The following is a 21,728-nucleotide window of genomic DNA, read 5'->3' as shown; positions in this document are numbered from 1 at the left end:
GGAGACCAGAATAAATCAGGCCAATGGCCACCTAGGACACGCCCAGCAATCAGGGCACCCACCCCTCTATTGGAGGAAATCGATAGACACGATTGGGAAACAGCCCAATTAATTGGGGCCAAGTTCAAGGCCCGCCCTCAAGCGCGCGAAGCCCCTTTTCGGTATAAGAAGAATCCCCCAAGAGATAATCGCTCTCTTGTGGCTCCGGCTCTCACCAAGGAGAGACCTGCCCAACAGCAACATCAGAACAAGTCTAAGGTCAACGTATGCTACGAGACAGACGCTCCTAGCTGTTATTCCATATCAATTTGACCCCAGCAGCCTCAGAACCGAACAACGGCCATTGTTCCTCTGACTGAGTGGGCGCCCGAAGCTAAGTATAGGCTTTAGCAGTAGTGTTAGTTTAGTTTGTAGAGTTTTATGCAAAGGTATATTTGACTGTGTATGTAAATAAATGACCATTGAGTTTGAACTTACTAACTGGTGTATCGAGTCTTTGATCAGTATTCGGTTTTGAACCTTGTGGCGGTATCGAAAGATACCTGGCCACTCTAGAGCAAACGTAATTAGAATTAAGGAAGGCGACCATATTGGGTGCCATCTTCAGAGCCAAATTAAGAGAAACACAATTAGCAACAGGCTGAATTGAGAAGTGGGCATGTCCTGATGTAGCCTCATGTAGCTGTATTATTTCACTGCGGTGGGTGTATGTGCTAAATGAGCCAACGTTGTATATACTTGGACAAGGGAAGAGAGGGGACTTTCACTTGCAATGATGGTTCTTTGGAGCTTGGGTGTGTATGCTGGGTTTGTGTGCTAAAGGGGATTTCTTGGTTTTCCTGGGGCCGGGCAAGAGGGAAAGAGACCCGGGCGGGGGCCTCCACGCTGGCCGGTTTAAGCCGGCCAGTGAATGGGAGTGAGGTGGTGGAGGGGCTGCGGCCATCGGAGCCTGGCAGAATAGGTCCCGATGAGTCTAGCCGGGGTGGAAAGATGGGGGGGGGGGGGGATGGAACAGAGGTTGGGGGGAGGAAGAGGAAGTGGAGGGGAGGGGTGGCTTGCAATGCATGGGTGTCATCTACGGTACTCTTTCAGGGATTGGATGGCATTGAATGATAGGGGGGGTGGGGGGGTGAGGGACTCTATATGTTAATGGTGACCATAGGCGATTCCTAATTCCTTTTTCTTTTATTTCTCCTTTGTTTGTCCCACCGTGGGAGGGTTTGTTTTATTTGATGCTTATATTGTCAGGTGGGTCATTGCTTGGGATGGTGGGAGGATGGGATCGTTGTTATTGTTAAGGGGATTGACTTTGTATTTGTTCACATTTACTGCTTGTGGGTGGGGTGTAAATTCTGGAGAAAATGTGAAAATGGAGAATAAAAATACTCTTAAAAAAATCTCACGATAGGCCTCTCCTGAGATTTACCGGCCTCGGCGCGCCCAGAGTCAGGTGCTGCAAGGCCAAAAGAACGCACCCATTGTGATTATCACATACACGTGTTAATTTGTCTGGAAACATGGCAAAAATTGCCACAAGAGGACCCTATCATGAGCAGGAAAATTTTTTAAACCATCAAGAGACGGAAAATAAATTAGATCCTATCAAAACACTGAACTTCAATTGGCACAAAAACCTATCTCCATCCACCTCCTCAACCTGGCTGAATCTGTTTTCTCAATGAACAATTTGTCTTTTACCTCTTTTCAAACCCTCCAAATAAAAACTATTGATACTGATACCCGTATACCCAACATTTTGTTGGGAGTGTGGAACATTTCAGGTTCCAGTCCTACTTGGACCCTTCCTCTTAATTATTTTCAGGTACACTAATTTTTGTAAGGGCCCCGAAGAATCCAGCACGAGTTTTAAGGATACAAAATAATAAAGTTTATTTACTATAACAATATATACATAGTAGTAGCAGTAACTTCCCTTGCTACCTTCTCCTTCCTCTTGGTTCCTGGACTGGCCAGCTTATTTATAGTAGGAGTTTCTCCGCCCCCCCTCATTGGGGAAGTTCATACTCCCATAGGATTGTGGGATAATTATTAGTCCCCAGCCAATCGTCAGTAGGCAGGTTATAACACTAATGCTGTTTTGGTGTCACTTCCTGCTCTCACTCAGAATTGGAAAACTTCAGTAACTTAGCTTCCAAATTGCCATCCTTCTCTCACCTTCACTGTCTCCAATTCCTGAACTTTCTAATTCATTCTTTCATGGGATGTGGCATTGCTGGCAAGATCCGCATTTGTTGCCCATTCCTAAATTGTCCACTTTTGCTTTTACCTTTCATAAGTTCATAAGATATCGGAGCATAATTAGGCCATTCAGCCCATCGGGTCTGCTCCGTCATTATATCATGGGTGATATGTTACTCATCTGCTACCTACAATGCTACAGATCAAGAGCTGGATTTCAAAATCAGCCAGACCATCTCCTCCCTGGAACACATGACCTAGGAGCAGGAGTCGAACATTTAGCCTCCCGCGCTTAAACACCTTCAATGTGATCATGGCTGATCCCATCTTGGCCTCAACTCCACTGTCCTGCCCGTTCTCCATAACCCTTCAAACCATTACAAATTAAAAATCTGTCTAACTCCTCCTTAAATTTACTCGCTGTCCCTGCATCCACCCCTCTGGGGGAGTGAATTCCACAGATTCACAACCTTTGGGAAAAGTAGTTTCTCCTCAAATCTATTTCAATTTGCTACCTCGTATCTAAGATTATGACCTCTCCTTTTAGAATGCCCCACAAGAGGAAGCATCACCTCCACGTCTACTTTATCCATACCTTTTAGCATCTTACATACTTCAATTAGATTTCCCCTCATTCTTCTAAACTCTAGAAAAGTATAGGCCTAAACGGTTCAATCTCTCTTCATATGAAAACTCCTCACCTCTGGAATTAATCTAGTGAACCTCCTCTGAACTGCTTCCAATGCCACTACATCTTTCCTCAAATAAGAGGACCAAAGCTGTGCACAATACTCCAGGTGTGGTCTTACCAATGCCTTGTATAGTTGCAACAACACTTCCTTACCTTTATACTCAATTCCTTTTGCTCTAAATGCCGACATTCAATTTGCTTTCCTTATTATCTGCTGCACCTGCAAGCTCCTTTTCTGTGACTCATGCATGAGCAGACCCATATCCCTCTGCATCAGAGCACCCCAAAGTCTCTCCCATTTCGATAATAAGTTGCCTTTCCATTTTTTCAACCAAAAAGCATGGCCTCACACTTATTCACGTTAAACTCCATCTGCCACATTTTCGCCCACTCTCCTAATCTATCTATATCCATTTGTAACATTCTTATTTCCTCATTGCAACTTACTGTCCCACCTATTTTTGTGACGTCTGCACATTTGGCTATTGAACCTTCTATCCCTGTATCCAAGTCGTTAAATTCCATTCCCTCCCCTCGCCTTTCAGCATTCCAAAGGGACTGCCCATCCGCGACAGCTTGTTCACTCCTCAAATCACCCCTAACATGCCAATCCCCTTCCTATGGCACCTTTTCATGCAGGTGCAACACCAGCCTTTCTACCCTTTGTTTCCTCACCATCCAAAGCTCTATCACTTCTTCCAAGTGAAGCAGTGATTTATTTGCACTTTTTTCACTTTAGAATATTGTGTTCGCTGCTCACAATGCAGTCGCCTTGACATTTGAAGAGGTCAAATGTAGATTTGAGAAGACTCTTTGCATTTACTTTGACCGTGAGCTTTCAGTGGCCTGCCATTTTAATTTTACACCTTGCTGCTACGCTTATATAGCTGTCCTCAGACCATGGCAATGTTCCAATGATGTTTGCAGTGAGCTTCATTTTTTGATTAGGCACTTGAAAGCTTTCTGTATTCAATATTTTGTCCAACAATTTCAGACCATACTCTATGTGTTACAATTATATTTAGTTTTATTTTCATATGTCTCGCTTTTCTTGTTTTGCTTTCAGATAGCAGCTGTTCATTATTCAGCCATTCACACCTCCTCTGGACTCAGCTTTTGTTTTATTTGTCCCAATACCAGTCTCTTTGGCTCTGTCCCCCAAACTATTCTGTCACTTAACTGCTCCCATCTCAGATCTTCCTTTTTATACTGCTTCCATCCTTCCCATTTCGTTCCTTAAAAGCCATTAACATTTCTAACTTTCTCAGTTCTGATGATAGGTCACAGCCTGTTTCTTTCTTCACAGATGCTGCTTGACATGCTGGGTTTTCTATTTATTTCAGATTTCCAGCATCCACAGTATTTTGCTTTTTAAAAAATCTAGATTGTTCTTTCATGCACCCTCTTCTCTTGCTTCAGGTTTCCTGATCTATACACACATAAAAGCAGTTTTTCCTCACTGCCCTTTCCTCACACTTGTTCTGTCTCCTACAAGCAACCATATTTCTAACCTGCTCCCTGGCCCACTTTTTGTATTTAGTCTCATTCCCTGATGATTAATAATGACAGCTTGCATCATAAACTTGGCCAATACATTTTATCTGGAATTAATGTATTTATTTTTGGTTAAAAAAAGGACATATAGTGCAGGGCTGTGCTTGTGATGGTGTTGGGAGTCCTTCCTTCATGACCAGTATGTTTCAAAGTCCAATGCACGTTGTAGGTTATGCTGCCAGAAATGGCACGTTAGCTAAAATTAAGCAATACTCTGATCAGTTTAATAAGCTCAGAAAGCAAGATTTTCTGGGCTAATTTATGTTTTTCATACCAGGAATAAATACATGATAGGTGCAAGAAACTGCACTTGTGTGGAATACAATGGATCATAAGACATGCTGGATCATTTCTGCTCATCAAGCAAAGGTGAATTTAATTAACATTTAAACCTCTTGACGGAGGGAAAAATTCCACGAATGTGCTAAATAGAGGAACAATCAGAGTGAACGTGAGATTAATTATACAATTGTAAAATAATTTTCAAAGCTATACTTATAAACGGCCAAGCTTACCCAAACAATAAGACTTTCTAATGCTTCCATTCTTGGATAATGGATGATGAAAGAGCCGATCAGTATTTCTATTCCTTTCATTAAGCAAACTTTGAAAGGAAAATTGAAATGCGGGCAAGATTTTTAAAAAGGCAAATCTAATTGGATACTTGCTTTTACTCACCCTAAAAACGTTATTCTTGATGTATGCTTGGGCATAGTAAAGAGTTCAACCCACATATTTTGGAGTTCTATTTTTTTATCATATTCAGGATTATGTGCAATGAACACACTCACTTAAACGTCTAGACTCCAAAAGCAAATGAATAAAAATCAAGGCAAAATAAGCAGCCATCTTCTGACAAAGATTTGTAACTGTTGCTATAATGAAGGGCTGTGTTATATTCAATACTATCATATGATTAGTGACTGAGTTGAAGATCAGAGTCTAGAAGTCACTGTTGGTAAAAAAAAATATTAGATAGACACTTCACGTACTCACATGGAGTGTATGCGCCTGCTACCTTAATAGGGGTGTTAAGTGACTTAAAATGTGTTATGATTCAAATTTATATTTTAAAAATCTGCATCAAAATAATGTAGCGTTTTCTGCTATCTGGGGGGGGGGGGGGCACTACGTACGTTACATCCACTTCTAAAATTACCCTGAAGTTACCAGTACGCTGGATAGAAGTGGACGATGGAAGCAAAATTCTAAACATATAAAGAATCAGCAGGTCCATGAGGTAAGTAAATGAGGGCCAGAGAGGGAGGGAGGTGAACTGGGCCTCAAATGTTTCCATTTCCACAGAAGGAACTAACGTTCACCACAATTAGCATGCCAGTCTCTTGCGTCATGTTAGTGGAGAGAAAAGCAGGTCCCTATCACTCGAGCAGGAGCAGCAGGTCCGGCCAGCGGCCTAGGCAAGCAACAGCTTCAACAACACGCTCTGCGACAACCACTCTCAGCCACAGCGAATAAACAGAACTGCAGGAAGCTCAACACTCACTTGTCCTCGCTCTTGTTTTTCTGTTTCTTTCCCATCTTTCTCGCACTGTTCCCTCACTCTGTCACTTTTTAAAATCTCTTTCAGACATATGGTAGTTGCGTGAATCCGCGCCTGCGCAACGACGCGTTGACGTTCCGCGTGGGCTGATCTGTGATTGGCTGTAACGCCGCTTCCACCTGTCGGTCCGACTTGTCAATCATTGGTACGGAAGCAGACGGTGCGAAGCAGCAAATGATGCCGAGCCATGCTAGAGGGGTCTGTGTAGAAACACCGGGTGGTGTTTCAATTCTATTTTTATGCTAATTATGTTAAGAAAGGGGATTTGAACACATTTCCTCCCGGCAGTGCAGGGAAAAAAAGCAAACGCCCACTGGAGGTAAAAGCCATTTTCCCTTCTTTAACGAAATACGGTTTGCCTCCTACCTCGGCGTCAAATTTGCACCTCGAAAGTTGAATTTTACTCTCCTTTCCGATTCAAAGGAGGTTTCAGGTAAATTAAGAAATATCAGTATTTGTTTTCATTCGTTACATTGTACATACAGTTTACCAATCCTAACAAATGGCTACAATTGAATTTGTTGAAATGTATTTGTCCTTCCCTTTATTTAAACTGTGACTTTGTATTAATAATATTTAATATTGGAAACTATTTGAGGAATTGTAATTTTTATAATGTTTGTTCTCAGGATATTAAGTGATTCAAACACGGCAACATTTATTGACCATCCCTCGTTGCCCTTAAAATGTGATGTTCACTTTTTTCAGTCTTTGTGATGAGGGTGCTCGATGAAAAATTCCAGGATTTGGAGTTGATACATATCAAAGTCAGTATAGCTAATTTTCTCTACAATAAGAGAGGGAAACTTACAGGTGATGGTCTTATTATTGCTTTAGATAGAAGAGGTTCAGGACTGGTAGGCACTGCTAAAGTAAACTTAGTGAGTTTTATAATGCTATAATATAGTTCGTAAATTGCATGCATTACTACCACAAAATGTGTTTGTGGCAAGGCACAGAAGACGGGTGAAGTAAAAGGATATTGAGTACAGTGTCATATGTGACAATCAAACAGATTGTTCTGCCCTGAATGCTGTTGAGTTTCTTGACGGTTGTTGTGATTGCATTGAGCAAGGTATGTGTCCTATTACACGCTTGACTTATGCCTCCTCAACGTGGTTGTGAGTTTTTGAGCAATCAGGAGATGAGCCAGTCATCCTGGAATATTTAGCTTCTTCCCTGTTCTTATTGGCGCAGTGTTGATATAGTTGGTTCTTTTTAATGTTTGATCACTACTGACCTCAAGTTGTTGATGATGGCACACTTGTGTAGTTGAAGGTCAGGAAGAGGTGGATCGTTTTTTTTTCTGTTTGAGATACTAAACATCTGTTATTTATGTAATTCCTGTTATTTGTTTGTGTAGGATATTGTTGCAACTGTGAATGAAGTTACATCTTTTGAAATCAGTGAACAGTGCCACTCCAATGACTCAGGGCAGTGATGAAGTAACCAATAGTTTGGCTGAAGATGCTATCTTGAGGAACTGCTGCAGTTGTATTCTTCATTGGATTATCAGATAGAACTCCAGCATGAAACTCATTCACATCATTATTGTTTGGGCTGCTTTGTGCCCAATCAGTAAGATTCTGCCTTGATGTTGAAGATAGTGAGTTACACTTTTCTTTCAGGCTAACTATTGATCGTGTTATTTAAAACTACTGTGTGAACAAGGGCAAAAACCATACTGTGGCCCTTGAAATTTGGCTTATTTCTGGAGCCTTTGTGAACTGCCATTTGACAGACACTTGATATCTTTCAAGAGCTGGGTTGTATTCAATTTTGAGAGGTTTCATGGCAGTTTTTTGGATGGTTGTTATTCCAAACTACCCAGTAGAAAGTTTTTATATCTGTAACCCAATTCTTGGCACTCCGGGACCTAGACTTCACCTGGCAGGTGTGACTTGTGGAGTATAGCAAAAAGTTGCAGAATCTTCAGTCCATCATACATGTCCCGGCTCCTTAAAAGGACTGTCTATTTTGTCCCACATTCCCACCTTTTCCCTATATTCCTGCAAATTAGTCCTTTTCAAGTACATGTCTGATCAACTTTTGAAAGCTCCAATGTAATCTGATTCCAGTATGCTTACAGTTGGTGTATTCTAGATCTCAACAACCCACTATGTGAAAGTAAAGTTTCTTCTTTTTCCCGCTAATTAAATTTTTTTTAAATTAAATCTATGACCTCTAGTTACCAGCCCACATGACAGATGAAACCATTTCCATTTTTCTCTTTGCAAGAAGACCATTGTGTATGTCTGGCTGAAGTGATCCAATGAATATGCATATTTTAATAACTGAAACGATGGAACCAGTTATGCTTAATGTGTGCTCATTAGATCACACTTGTAAATCCCTTCTGTACCTTCCCCTAAGATTTGGCAGTTGACATTTGTACACACTCACATGCAAACACAGAGTATGTGGTGTGCAACCTGACCTCTGTGATATTCTTCCTAAATCCTCCTCTTCAACTATACATTTCAGGCCAGGCAATTTCCATTTGGCAATCCATTGGTGCTTGTAACAGTACTGAGGTTTAATGGGGGAGGAGAAGGAATACTGTAAGAATAAGTAACAATCATTTATTAGCACACAGGTTCACAAGAATTTAAATACCAAATGGTCGAAGAGAGCAAAAGGTGTATGTAAATGTCCAATAAACCAGATGTTTCTATCTTGCTGTGACAATTTCTGTATATGTACTGCCACCTAGCAACCCGAGACACCAATTTAAAATAGGGATTTTTAAAGAAGGTGTTGTTGCAAGTCTATTCCAGTATATTGTTACAAGATGTGCATACATGTTTGAGGGTGGTGCTCCTATCACCATTAGCCTTGCCAAGCTGGGATGTAAACCTTGCATATTTTTGTCAGAACAAGAACTCCATGTAATTTTCTTTTTATGACTCTCCCAATTGGTGCTAAAAATGAAAACATTCCTGTCAATGTGTCCCAACTGAAGCAATTTTACAGTCTCAAGAGTTGCTCTTTACTAATAGTACAAAGATGCTACCCAAAATAGTGACTGAACAATGCCTAGGGAAGAAGCCGAAGTAACAAGTTAACAGGTATTCCACTACTGGCTGTTAGGCAATAAGACCGATTCCTACTGATATTATCTGTAAAGTTGCAACTAGACCTTTCTCCGTTTTCAACATGCCCCCTTTCACTTCTCCCCTCTGGGTTTATTATTCATTCACTGAACATGGACATCTTTGGCTAGGCCAACATTTTCTATTGCCCGCCCCTAATTTCATTTGAGAATGTGGTGGTGAGCAGCTGCGTTCCTGATCCCCTGCTGTCCACGTGGTGTAGGTACACCCACAGTGCTGTTTTTGAAGGAGTTCCAGGATTTTGACCCAAGGGCAGTGAAGGAATCATGATCTAGTTCCAAGTCAGGATGGTGTGTCATTTGGAGGGGAACTTGCAAACGGTGGTATTACCGTGAATCTATTGCCCTTGTCCTCCTAGGTGGTAGGGGGTTTAAAAGGTGCTGTCTCCCTAAATCCTAATCACTACTGCACCCTTTCATTACTCTTTGACTTTACTGCTCTTCTTTTGCCAAACCAGATGTGTCTCTAGATAGGTCTACTACTTCCCTTTAAGCCTCTCTTGATACTCAAGATCCCAACTGTCCAGTCTTGGGCATTCCATTAACTGCAACATCTCTGCCGCCACAGATTTGCTCAACCACATCCTCACCTTTATATTTGATCACAGTAAGAAGTCTTACAACATCAGGTTAAAGTCCCAACAGGTTTGTTTCGAATCACTAGCTTTCGAAGCGCAGCTCCTTCCTCGGGCGTCATTCACCTGAGGAAGGAGCTGTGCTCCGAAAGCTAGTGATTCGAACCAAACCTGTTGGACTTTAACCTGGTGTTGTAAGACTTTTTACTGTGCTTACAGTCCAACGCCAGCATCTCCATATCATTTATATTTGATGTTCTAGTTCACACATACACTGTTACACTCACTTGCCCTGACCATTCCACTGGTAGGCCCTCATGCCTTTAGATTCAAGAGGCACAAATTTGAATGGATATGGTGGACAGCTAATTTTTGGATATGGTGGACAGCTAATTTTTTTAATAACAATAATCTTTATCTACTCATTCATCAAGAGATACAGGATGGCATAAAGCACTGCTGAGTCCTGATCTCTTCTGTTAAAATTGCTTACTATCCCATGCAGAATTATTGTAAAATTCAACTGCAACCTCTCCTTTCCTCTATTGCAAGCTGTCTTCTTAAAACCCTCCAAGGTAGAGATCTTGGACTACTTTGTCATTAAGATTGAGACCACCCAATCAGCTATCTCTGTCATTTTCCCCCAGCCCATAGTGCTGAGTTGGTCCAGCTCCAAAGTTCCCCTTCCTCGTCCTGAACTTGTATCTTCATCTATAAGACCATAAGACATAGGAGCGGAAGTAAGGCCATTCGGCCCATCGAGTCCACTCCACCATTCAATCATGGCTGATTTCAACTCCATTTACCCGCTCTCTCTCCATAGCCCTTAATTCCTCGAGAAATCAAGAATTTATCAACTTCTGACTCAACGTCCCGGCCTCCACCGCCCTCTGTGGCAATGAATTCCACAGACCTCCCACTCTCTGGCTGAAGAAATTTCTCCTCATCTCTGTTCTAAAGTGACTCCCTTTTATTCTAAGGCTGTGCCCCCAGGTCCTAGTCTCCCCTGCTAATGGAAACAACTTCCCTACGTCCACCCTATCTAAGCCATTCATTATCTTGTAAGTTTCTATTAGATCTCCCCTCAACCTCCTAAACTCCAATGAATATAATCCCAGGATACTCAGACGTTCATCGTATGTTAGGCCTACCATTCCTGGGATCATCCGTGTGAATCTCTGCTGGACCCGCTCCAGTGCCAGTATGTCCTTCTTGTGCCCAAAATTGCTCACAGTATTCTAAATGGGGCCTAACTAATGCTTTATAAAGCTTCAGAAGTACATCCCTGCTTTTATATTCCAAGCCTCTTGAGATAAATGACAACATTGCAATTGCTTTCTTAATTACGGACTCAACCTGCAAGTTTACCTTTAGAGAATCCTGGACTAGGACTCCCAAGTCCCTTTGCACTTCAGCATTATGAATTTTGTCACCGTTTAGAAAATAGTCCATGCCTCTATTCTTTTTTCCAAAGTGCAAGACCTCGCACTTGCCCACGTTGAATTTCATCAGCCATTTCTTGGACCACTCTCCTAAACTGTCTAAATCTTTCTGCAGCCTCCCCACCTCCTCCATACTACCTGCCCCTCCACCTATATTTGTATCATCGGCAAACTTAGCCAGAATGCCCCCAGTGCCGTCATCTAGATCGTTAATATATAAAGAGAACAGCTGTGGCCCCAACACTGAACCCTGCGGGACACCACTCGTCACCGCTTGCCATTCCGAAAAAGAACCTTTTTATCCCAACTCTCTGCCTTCTGCCTGACAGCCAATCGTCAATCCATGTTAGTACCTTGCCTCGAATACCATGGGCCCTTATTTTACTCGGCAGTCTCCCGTGAGGCACCTTCTCAAAGGCCTTTTGGAAGTCAAGATAGATAACATCCATTGGCTCTTTTTGGTCTAACCTATTTGTTATCTCTTCAAAGAACTCTAACAGGTTTGTCAGGCACGACCTCCCCTTACTAAATCCATGCTGACTTGTCCTAATCCGACCCTGCACTTCCAAGAATTTAGAAATCTCACCTTAACAATGGATTCTAGAGTCTTGCCAACAACCGAGGTTTGGCTAATTAGCCTATAATTTTCCATCTTTTTCCTTGTTCCCTTCTTGAATAGGGGGGTTACAACAGCAATTTTCCAATCCTCTGGGACTTTCCCTGATTCCAGTGCCTTTTGAAAGATCATAACTAACGCCTCCACTATTTCTTCTCTTTTACTATCATTCCTAATCTCCTTTAGAATTCTAGGATGTAGCCCATCTGGGCCTGGAGATTTATCAATTTTTAGACCTCTTAGTTTCTCTAGCACTTTCTCCTTTGTGATGGCTACCATATTCAACTCTGCCCCCTGACTCTCCTGAATTGTTGGAATATTACTCATGTCTTCTACTGTGAAGACTGACGCAAAGTACTTATTTAGTTCCTCAGCTATTTCCTTGTCTCCCATTACTAGATTACCAGCATCATTTTGGAGCGGCCCAATGTCTACTTTTGCCTCCCGTTTGTTTTTAATGTATTTAAAGAAACTTTTACTATCATTCCTAATGTTACTGGCTAGCCTACATTCATAATTGATCCTCTCGTTCCTTATTTCTCTCTTTGTTATCCTCTGTTTTTGTAGCCTTCCCAATCTTCTGACTTCCCACTACTCTTTGCCACATTATAGGCTTTCTCTTTTGCTTTGATGCATTCCCTAACTTCCTTTGTCAGCCATGGCTGCCTAATCCCCCCTCTGATAACCTTTCTTTTCTTTGGGATGAACCTCTGTACTGTGTCCTCAATTACTCCCAGAAACTCCTGCCATTGTCTTTCCCACTAGGCTCTGCTCTCAGTCGATTTTCGTCAGTTCCTCCCTCATGCCCCTGTAGTTACCTTTATTTAACTGTAACACCTTTACATCTGATTCTACCTTCTTTCTTTCAAATTGGAGATTGAATTCTACCATATTATGATCACTGCCTCCTAAGTGTTCCCTTACTTTAAGATCTTTAATCAAGTCTGGCTCATTACATAACACTAAGTCCAGAATGGCCTGTCCCCTCGTGGGCTCCATCACAAGCTGTTCCAAAAAGCCCTCCTGTACACATTCAATGAATTCCCTTTCCTTGGGTCCACTGGCAGCATTATTTACCCAGTCCACCTGTATATTGAAGTCCCCCATGATCACTATGACCTTGCCTTTCTGACATGCACTTTCTATTTCGTGGTGCATTTTGTGCCCCTGGTCCTGACCACTGTTAGGAGGCCTGTACATAACTCCCATTATGGTTTTTTTGCCTTTGAGGTTCCTCAACTCTACCCACACAGACTCCACATCATCTGACCTTATGTCGTTTAGTGATATTGATTTAATTTCATTCCTAATTAACAAGGCAACCCCGCCCCCTCTGCCCACCTCTCTGTCTTTTCGATAGGTTGTGAATCCCTGGATGTTTAAATCTAGTATCTCTCTAACCCTCCTCATGCAATCTCCAAGCTCATCTTCTCCATGAGACCCAACTTCTGCTTCCTTGATCCTATTTCCATTAACTGTTTATCCTCATCCCTCTCCATCTGTCAACCACATAATCCTCCTCTTATACCTCTCCACTGTTGTCCACCTGCTCTCAGCTGGTTCCATTCCTATCTACCTTGTCCTAGTATGAGAGTCGTCTACAGTGATTTATCTTCCCATTCCTGCACCATTACCCCTGGTATCCCCCAAAGATCTATTCTTGGATCTCTGCCCTTTGATATAATCTGAAAATACAGCATTAGTTTTCATACGTATGTTGACATGATCACCCCTCAGGATTCCTCCACTTATGCTAAATAATCAAATTGTTTGTCCATCATCCAATACTGAATGAACAGAAATTTCCTCTAATTAAATATTAAGAAAACCAAAGCTAATGGGAGTGATTTAACAATCATTGTTAAGCCCGGCGTGGATCTGGGTGTGCCGGTTAAATAGCGGGAAAGGCTAAAATCGAGATTTGCACGTGTTTGCTATCTAACCGGCCCGCCCCTGATGGTAAGTTCCAGATCACACCCAAATATAGCGAGCATATGATTAACCCTCATTTCCATAAATGTCCATTAAAGCCGAATGCAATGGCCTTCCAGGAATTAACCGGCTCCCCAGTGTTACAGACGCCCAGTCAACCGGACGCCGGATCAGATCCCAACAGTGGTTAAGATACTGGACCAGAACTGCAACTATTTTGTAACACTGTGCGGACAGATCGATTCATTCCAGGAATGATTGCAGAATAGGGCTTGGTTATTTTTACAAACAAAACTTTATTAACTTAAACGAAAAACAATATTTAAACATTAAACCTAACAAGAATAACTTACATGTATACTTTAATGCGAGCACATAAAATGAATATACAACTCTCAACTCCACTTAGGCAGGCAGGCAACAATGAGACATGCATATGCAGAATATATTTTCCTGTTGAGCTCCTTCAGACCCTTTTCGAAAGCCGGTCTCTGTGGCAGCTTTTCATGACCTCTCCCAGTGGCTTTCTAAATCCTTCTGCCCCCACTTGTTCGAACATGATTCTTTTCTCTCTCTAACCTCTGCCCAGCCCCTCAAATAATGATTCTATCCTGGGGTATCCAGACTTGAACTCATCATTGCTATCTGAAAGTTTGCATACTCCTGTTTACACAAGGAACAGGGCCATGCCATGAGTATGCAATTAACCTCCAATTTACAGACACAAAAGGCCATCAAACCCCAAGCAATGGGCTAATAGCTGGTCAGATAGAATGTCCCAGCTGACAATGGGTCTTGAGCCTGCTCTGCCATTCATTATGATCATGGCTGATCATCAGGTTCAAGGTGATAGCGTAGTGGTATTGTCACTGGACGAGTAAACCAGAGACCTAGAGTAGTGCTCTGGGGACCCAGATTTAAATTCCACCACTGCAGGTGGTGAAATTTGAATTCAATAAAAATCTGGAATTAAAAGTCTAATGATGACCATGAAGCCATTGTCGATTGTCATAACCCCATCTGGTTCACTAATGTCCTTTAGGGAAGGAAATCTGCTGTCCTTACCTGGTCTGGCCTACATGTGACTCCAGACCCATAACAACGTGGTTGACTCATAACTGCCCCCTCAATGAGGGATGGGCAATAAATGCAGCCTGCAACACCCATATCCTTTGATCCCTTTAGCCCAAAGAGCTACATCTAATTCCTTCTTGAAATGCCACCCATGTATCTGGGCCACTGCTGAGGCTGCCTCTTTTATCTCAGTAACATTGCTCAACTCCACCCCTGCCTCGTCTCTTCTGCTGCTGAAATGCTCATTCATGCCTCTGTTACCTCTGAACTTGACTATAGTATTCCAACACACTCCTGGCCAACCTTCCACATTCTACTCTGTAAACTTGAGGTCATGCGGCCTACATCTGAACTTGCACCAATTTCCATTCACCCATCACCCGGTTGCATGCTGACCTACACAGGCTCCTGATTAAGCAATGTCTCAATTTTAAAAATTGTATCTCTTGATGGCCTGGCCCCACCCTATTTCTGTAGCTTCCTGCAACCCCAGAACTGCCCAAGGTATCGATACATATCAATTTCTGGTCCCTTGAGCACCCTGATTTTAATTGTTCAACTCTGGTTGCTGTAGCTTCAGATGCCTCTGCCCTAAGCTCTGAAATTCCTTCTTTAAACCCTTTCCTCTCTTTAGACATTTCTTAAAACTTACCTCAGTGACCAAACTTTTGGCTATCTGTCTGAATATCCTTGGATGGCTTGGTGTCATCATATTTTGTTTAATAATGACTTTGCAAATGGAATTTTGTCCTTCATTGCTAGAGGGATGGAGTTTAAGACTAGGGATGTTATGCTGCAATTGTATAAGGTGTTAAGTGAGGCCACACCTGGAGTATTGTGTTCAGTTTTGGTCTCCTTACTTGAGAAAGGACGTACTGGCACTGGAGGGTGTGCAGAGGAGATTCACTAGGTTAATCCCAGAGCTGAAGGGGTTGGATTACGAGGAGAGGTTGAGTAGACTGGAACTGTACTCGTTGGAATTTAGAAGGATGAGGGGGGATCTTATAGAAACATATAAGATTATGAAGGGAATAGATAGGATAGATGCGGGCAGGCTGTTTCCACTGGTGGGTGAAAGCAGAACTAGGGGGCACAGCCTCAAAATAAGGCGAAGTAGATTTAGGACTGAGTTTAGGAGGAACTTCTTCACCCAAAGGGTTGTGAATCTATGGAATTCCTTGCCCAGTGAAGCAGTAGAGGCTCCTTCATTAAATGTTTTTAAGATAAAGATAGACAGTTTTTTGAAGAATAAAGGGATTAAAGGTTATGGCGTTCGGGCCGGAAAGTGGAGCTGAGTCCACAAAAGTTCAGCCATGATCTCATTGAATGGTGGAGCAGGCTCGAGGGGCCAGATGGCCTACTCCTGCTTCTAGTTCTTATGTTCTTATGTACTGTGAAGCACCTTGGGATATTTTATTATATTAAAGGTTATGTTAGATGAGCACTTGAAACGCCACGGGAATGAAAGGCTACACGCCAAGTGCTGGGAAATGGTTTTAGAATAGATACGTGTTTGATGGCCCATGCAGACACAATACATCAAAGGGCCTCTTCCTGTGCCGTGAACTCCAAGACTCCATGAGGTGCTGTTTGGCGCTATACAAGTACAATTTGTTGTTGTAAGTGAGCATTTCCATTTAGGTTCTACTGGCCACACACTATCTTTGACCCACCTGTCAAAGAACAAACAAAGAACAAAGAAATGTACAGCACAGGAACAGGCCCTTCGGCCCTCCAAGCCCGTGCCGACCATACTGCCCGACTAAACTACAATCTTCTAAAAAGAACAAAGAAATGTACAGCACAGGAACAGGCCCTTCGGCCCTCCAAGCCCGTGCCGACCATACTGCCCCTGTCCATTGTATTATGGCTCCTCTGTAGGGACTTCTCATCGTTTGTCGTACTACAAAAGCAAAATAGTGCTAATTTAGCAAGCTGAATTTAAAAAAAAGAAAATTCTCAGGTTAGGTAGCATTCATGGTGAGAAACAAAACATAGTTCAATGTTTCATCAGAACTGGAAGAAGTTAGCAATGATTCATTGTACATTGATCCCACAATTTGTACAGAATGCTTAATGAAGAATAAAATGTATATTTGTAAATGTATTTTATTCCAAACGTATTCAAACGGTTACATAACATAATTAGTCTGGCCATCATACTTCCCAACATAGTTATACAGTTTGTACAAATTTTTTCTCATTTGCACCCCCCCCCCCGTGCCAAACAGCCCCTCAAACATGGCCAAGAACAGCTCTTCAAACATGGCCACGAACATCCCCTCAAACATGGCCACGAACATCCCCCGCCTTGCCTCAAAGCCCTCCGCGAAACCCCTCAATTCATATTTGATCTTTTCCAGACGGTTGAAGTCGTATAAGTTCCGCCACCGCTGGTGGCGTTGCCAACCGCCATTCCAGTAAGATCCTTCGCCGGGTAACCAGAGAGGAGAAGGCCACAACATCGGTCTTCCTCCCCTCCATCAGCTGTGGCTTCTCCTATATCCCAAATATCGCCACCAAAGGGTCTGGCCCAACCTCCTCCCCCACGATCCTCGTTAGTACCACAAACACTTCTGCCCAGAATCTCACTAGCTTCTTGCAGCCCCATAACACGTATGTGGTTTGCTTGTCTTCGCCCACACTTCTCGTACTCGTCTGCCACTCCCTGGAAGAACCCACTCATTCTTGCCCGGGTCATATGCACCCTATGTACCACCTTGAATTGTATTAGGCATTATCCTTGCGCACAAGGAAGTCGCGTTCACCCTGCGTAGCACCTCACTCCACACTCCCCAGTTTATCTGCCCTCCCAGCACCCCCTCCCACTCCTCAATCTTCACCACCTGGGGCAGCACGGTGGCGCAGTGGTTAGTGTTGCTGCCTCACGGCACCGAGGTCCCAGGTTCAATCCCGGCTCTGGGTCACTGTCTGTGTGGAGTTTACACATCCTCCCCGTGTTTGCGTGGCTTTCACCCCCACAACCCAAAAGATGTGCAGGGCAGGTGGATTGGCCATGCTAAATTGCCCCTTAATTGGAAAAAATGAATTGGGTACTCTATTAAAAATAAATGTAAATTTAAAAAAATCTTCACCACCTGCTCACCTCCTTGCTCTCCCAGCCACCCATATATGTCTCTGATCCTGCTCTCCCCTTCCAAGTCTGGAAGCAGCAGTCACTCCAGCAGGGCATACTTCAGTAGCTTGGAGAAATCTTTCAAAACCTTCTGTGCAAAGTTCCTTACCTGCAAGTATCTAAACTTGCATCCTCTTGGAAATCTCTAGCCTCTCCTTTAGTTCCTCTATACTGGTACAGATCCCACACTTTAACCAGCCCCACTTCTCTCCACTTCCTATTCATACCGTCTGTCACTCTTCCACCACCCCCCCCCCCTTCCCGGGCTCAAATCCGTGGTTTTCGCACAGCGACGTTAACACCGACATCCCCTCTATCCTAAAGTGTCTCCTCAACTGGTTCCAGACCTTCACTGTGGATTGCACCACTGGACTGTCCGTGTATTTCCTTGGCAGCAGTGGCAACACCGCTGACACCATAGCCCTCAGGCTGGTCCCCCTACAGAATTCTTCCTCCATCCTAACCCATTCTGACCCTCTCTTTCCTACCACCACCTCACCGCCACGTTCACCGTCAAATAATAATGCAGCAGGTTCGTCAAACCCATCCTTCTGCTTCTGTAACAGGGTCCTCTTGACGCTTGGTACCTTCCCTGCCCACACAAATCTGAGATAAACGTATCCAGCTTCCGGAAAAAGGTCTTTGGTACAAAAATCGGAAGGGTCTGGAATATGAATAGAAACCTTGGCAGGACGTTCATCTTCACCAGTTGAACCTCCATGCCAGAGTCAGATCTGTGTCCCACTGAAAAAAGAAATGTTGCCGTCATTCTTTAAATTATTTTAATTTTTCATTCTATAATCCCATCCATTCTTCTCTCCATCACTGTAGAAGTGTTGATTTTGAAATTTTGTATTTGTTTAGTTTTGTGTTAAAATGGCCATGCCCATTTGGGAAAGCAAAATACTGCACATACTGGAATTCTGAAAAAAAAGAAAAATTTGCTAGAACTACTTGGGTCCATAGAATCCCTACAGTGCAGAAGGAGGCCATTCAAGTCTGCACCAACCCTCCAAAAGAGCACTCTACCTAGGCCTACTCCCCCACCCTACCTCGTAACCCTGTGCATTAATTATGGCCAATCCACCTAACCTGCACATTTTGGGACTGTGGGAGGAAACCGGAGGAAAACCCATGAAGACATGGGGAAAACATGGAAACTCCACACGGTCACTCAAGGCCAAAATCAAACCCGGGTCCTTGGCGCTGTGAGGCAGCAGTGCTTGCCACGTGCCACCTCAGGCCAGCCAGGCAACATCTATAGAGTTGGATGAACCTTCAGAACAGAAGATAGAAATGTAAGAACATTTAACCCCTTTCTCCTAAATCGCTCAGCCCATCTACTTCACTCGCCTTTAAAATACAGCATTTCTTAAACTTATTTCTTTAATCAAACTGTGGTCATCTCCCCTAACGTGCCCTTATGTTGCTCGCTGCAAAATCCTGGTTTCATAATACCCATGTGAAGCATCTTTACTACGTCGGGTGTTACATAAATATCAATTGTTTGATACCAATCAATCCAGTCGAAACGGTAATTAACAAGAACTGTGGTTTTAATCAGCTAGAATGTGCCCACCAGTAGCTCCTCCTGCACTGAGAGGCTGTCCCGGATCGATGGGTTTTCTACCTTCTCAGGGGCGGAGCCACAGGTGGAGCCAACAACAACATCAACACAACAACAGTACCAGTGAGTAAATACAATAATATATACAACAGCCATACGTGGCTCACCACATTCACCCCCTGTTTAAAAAAAAGTCCGGCGGGGGTGAATTGGACTCACAGGTTCAATCTCACAGGAGGGTGTATTGTCCGCTGTGAACGTCGCAGTGTCGGCGCTGGCGTCGAGACCTTCGACTTCGGGAACACGTCGTCCTCACAACAGGGTCCTGGACAGGGTGACGGCGCAGGGGCGGTGCTAATGGACCCCGGATGAGTTGATGGGGTATATGGGGAGGTATAAGGAAGCGGTGAGGTGATGGTGGGTGCAGGGGTACCAGTTGATGGGGTAGATGGGGAGGTAGAAGGAAGTTGTGAGGTGATGGGCACAGGGGTACCCATGGGGGCCAGGTCCCTGAGGGAGACTGTGTCCTGTCGCCCGTCGCGGTGTGTCACGTATGCGTACTGAGGGTTCGCATGGAGGAGATGAACCCTCTCGACCAAGAGGTCGGCCTTATGGCTCCTCACGTGCTTCCGGAGGAGTACCAGCCCAGGAGTTGTGAGCCAGGTAGGAAGCGAGACCCCGGAGATTGACATCCTGGGAAAGACAAATAGACGGTCGTGAGGGGTCTTGTTAGTGGCAGTACACAACAGTGACCGGATAGAGTGGAGCGCGTCAGGGAGGACCTCCTGCCAGCGGGCGACTGGGAGATTTCTAGACCGTAGGGCCAGAAGGACAGCCTACTTGATCATAGCATTCTCCCTCTCCACCTGCCCGTTTCCCCTGGGGTTGTAGCTGGTAGTCCTGCTCGAGGCGATGCCCTTACTGAGCAGGTACTGACGCAGCTCATCGCTCATGAATGAGGATCCCCCATCGCTGTGAATATAAGTGGGGAAACTGAACAGGGTGAAGATGCTGCGCAGGGCCTTGAGGACTGTGGCAGAGGTCATGTCAGGGCATGAGATGGTGAAAAGGAAACGTGAGTACTCATCAACAACATTGAGAAAGTACATGTTACGATCAGTGAAGGGGAGTGGCCCTTTGAAATCCATACTAAGGCTTTCAAAAGGGCGGGAGGTCTTCACCAGGTGGGCCTTGTCTGGCCGATAGAAGTGCGACTTGCACCCCGCACAGACTTGGCAGTCCCTGGTCATGGCCCTGACCTCCTCCTGTGGAGTTGGGCAGGTTCCGGGCCTTGGCAAAGTGGAGAAGCCGGGTGACCCCCGGGTGACAGAGGTCGTTGTGGATAGCCCATAACCGGTCAGCCTGCGCGTTGGCGCAGGTGCCACGGGACAGGGCATCTGGGGGCTCATTGAGCTTCCCAGGATGATACAAGATGTCGTAGTTACAGGTGGAGAGCTCGATCCTCCACCGCAAATGGAAGAGACGGCCATCTGCCTCAAAGGCAGTGTATTGGTTGTCCTCCCGCTGGATAGGGAGCTGGTGGTACGTGGACTTCAAGTCTACCGTAGAGAAGACTCGATACTGCGCAATCTGATTGACCATGTCAGATATGCGCGGGAGGGGGTACGCATCGAGCTGCGTGTACCGGTTGATTGTCTGATAGTAGTCGATGACCACCCGGTGTTTCTCCCGGTCCTGACGACCACCACTTGTGCTCTCCAGGGGCTATTACTGGCCTCAATGATCCCTTCCCTCAGGAGTCGCTGGACCTCCGACCTGATGAAGGCCTTATCATCTGTACCGTCTGCTCCGGGTGGCGACGGGCTTACAGTCTGGAGTGAGGTTCGTGAAGAGCGAGGGAGAGCTGTCTCTTCCATTTCCTCAGGGTCCCCTTCAGGGTCACCAACGGGGTTTTGGTCTTCCAACGAACGGTGGACCGAATGGTTGACCAGTACGGGCTGCGGGCCACGTTCCCATACGTGGATAATGTTACCACCTGTGGCCATGACCTGCAGGACCACGACGCCAACCTTTAAAAATTCCTCCGCATCGCCCAACTCCTTAATTTGACAAAAAATAAGGAGAAATGCGTATTCCGCACAACCCGGCTAGCCATCCTCGGCAATGTTGTGGAAAACGGAGTCCTAGGACTCCGTTTTCCATGATGTCATGATATCCACGCATGTGCAGACAGGCAGTGATTGACATACAGGATGACCAGTAAGCGCACAGCACAGTGCAGCCAATCACCAGACAGGACACCACCACT

At 44.3% G+C, this 21,728-nt stretch overlaps 2 protein-coding genes across 4 annotated transcripts in view; one reads left to right on the top strand and one right to left on the bottom strand.

Moving 5' to 3' along the window:
- eif5b (eukaryotic translation initiation factor 5B) overlaps positions 1–6,105 on the bottom strand; it is a 170,926-nt gene extending 164,821 nt beyond the window's left edge. For both annotated transcript variants that reach the window (XM_072476584.1, XM_072476585.1), the window contains exon 1: positions 5,949–6,105. In XM_072476584.1, coding sequence (XP_072332685.1) covers positions 5,949–5,983 — 35 coding nt within the window. In that variant the 5' untranslated portion in view covers positions 5,984–6,105. The remainder of the gene's footprint in view (positions 1–5,948) is intronic.
- Positions 6,106–6,205: 100 nt separating this feature from the next.
- txndc9 (thioredoxin domain containing 9) overlaps positions 6,206–21,728 on the top strand; it is a 38,832-nt gene continuing 23,309 nt past the window's right edge. Inside the window, exon 1 of one of the 2 annotated variants that reach the window (XM_072476589.1) lies at positions 6,206–6,324. The gene's annotated coding sequence lies outside the window, so the exon portion shown is untranslated. Of the gene's footprint in view, positions 6,439–21,728 lie in introns of both variants that reach the window. The other variant, XM_072476586.1, reaches the window with a different exon arrangement.

This window comes from Scyliorhinus torazame, chromosome 15 (assembly GCF_047496885.1).
Source record: "Scyliorhinus torazame isolate Kashiwa2021f chromosome 15, sScyTor2.1, whole genome shotgun sequence".
NCBI lineage: Eukaryota > Metazoa > Chordata > Chondrichthyes > Carcharhiniformes > Scyliorhinidae > Scyliorhinus > Scyliorhinus torazame.
Note: the sequence above shows the minus strand (reverse complement) of the source record. Positions and strands in the feature narration are given on the sequence as shown.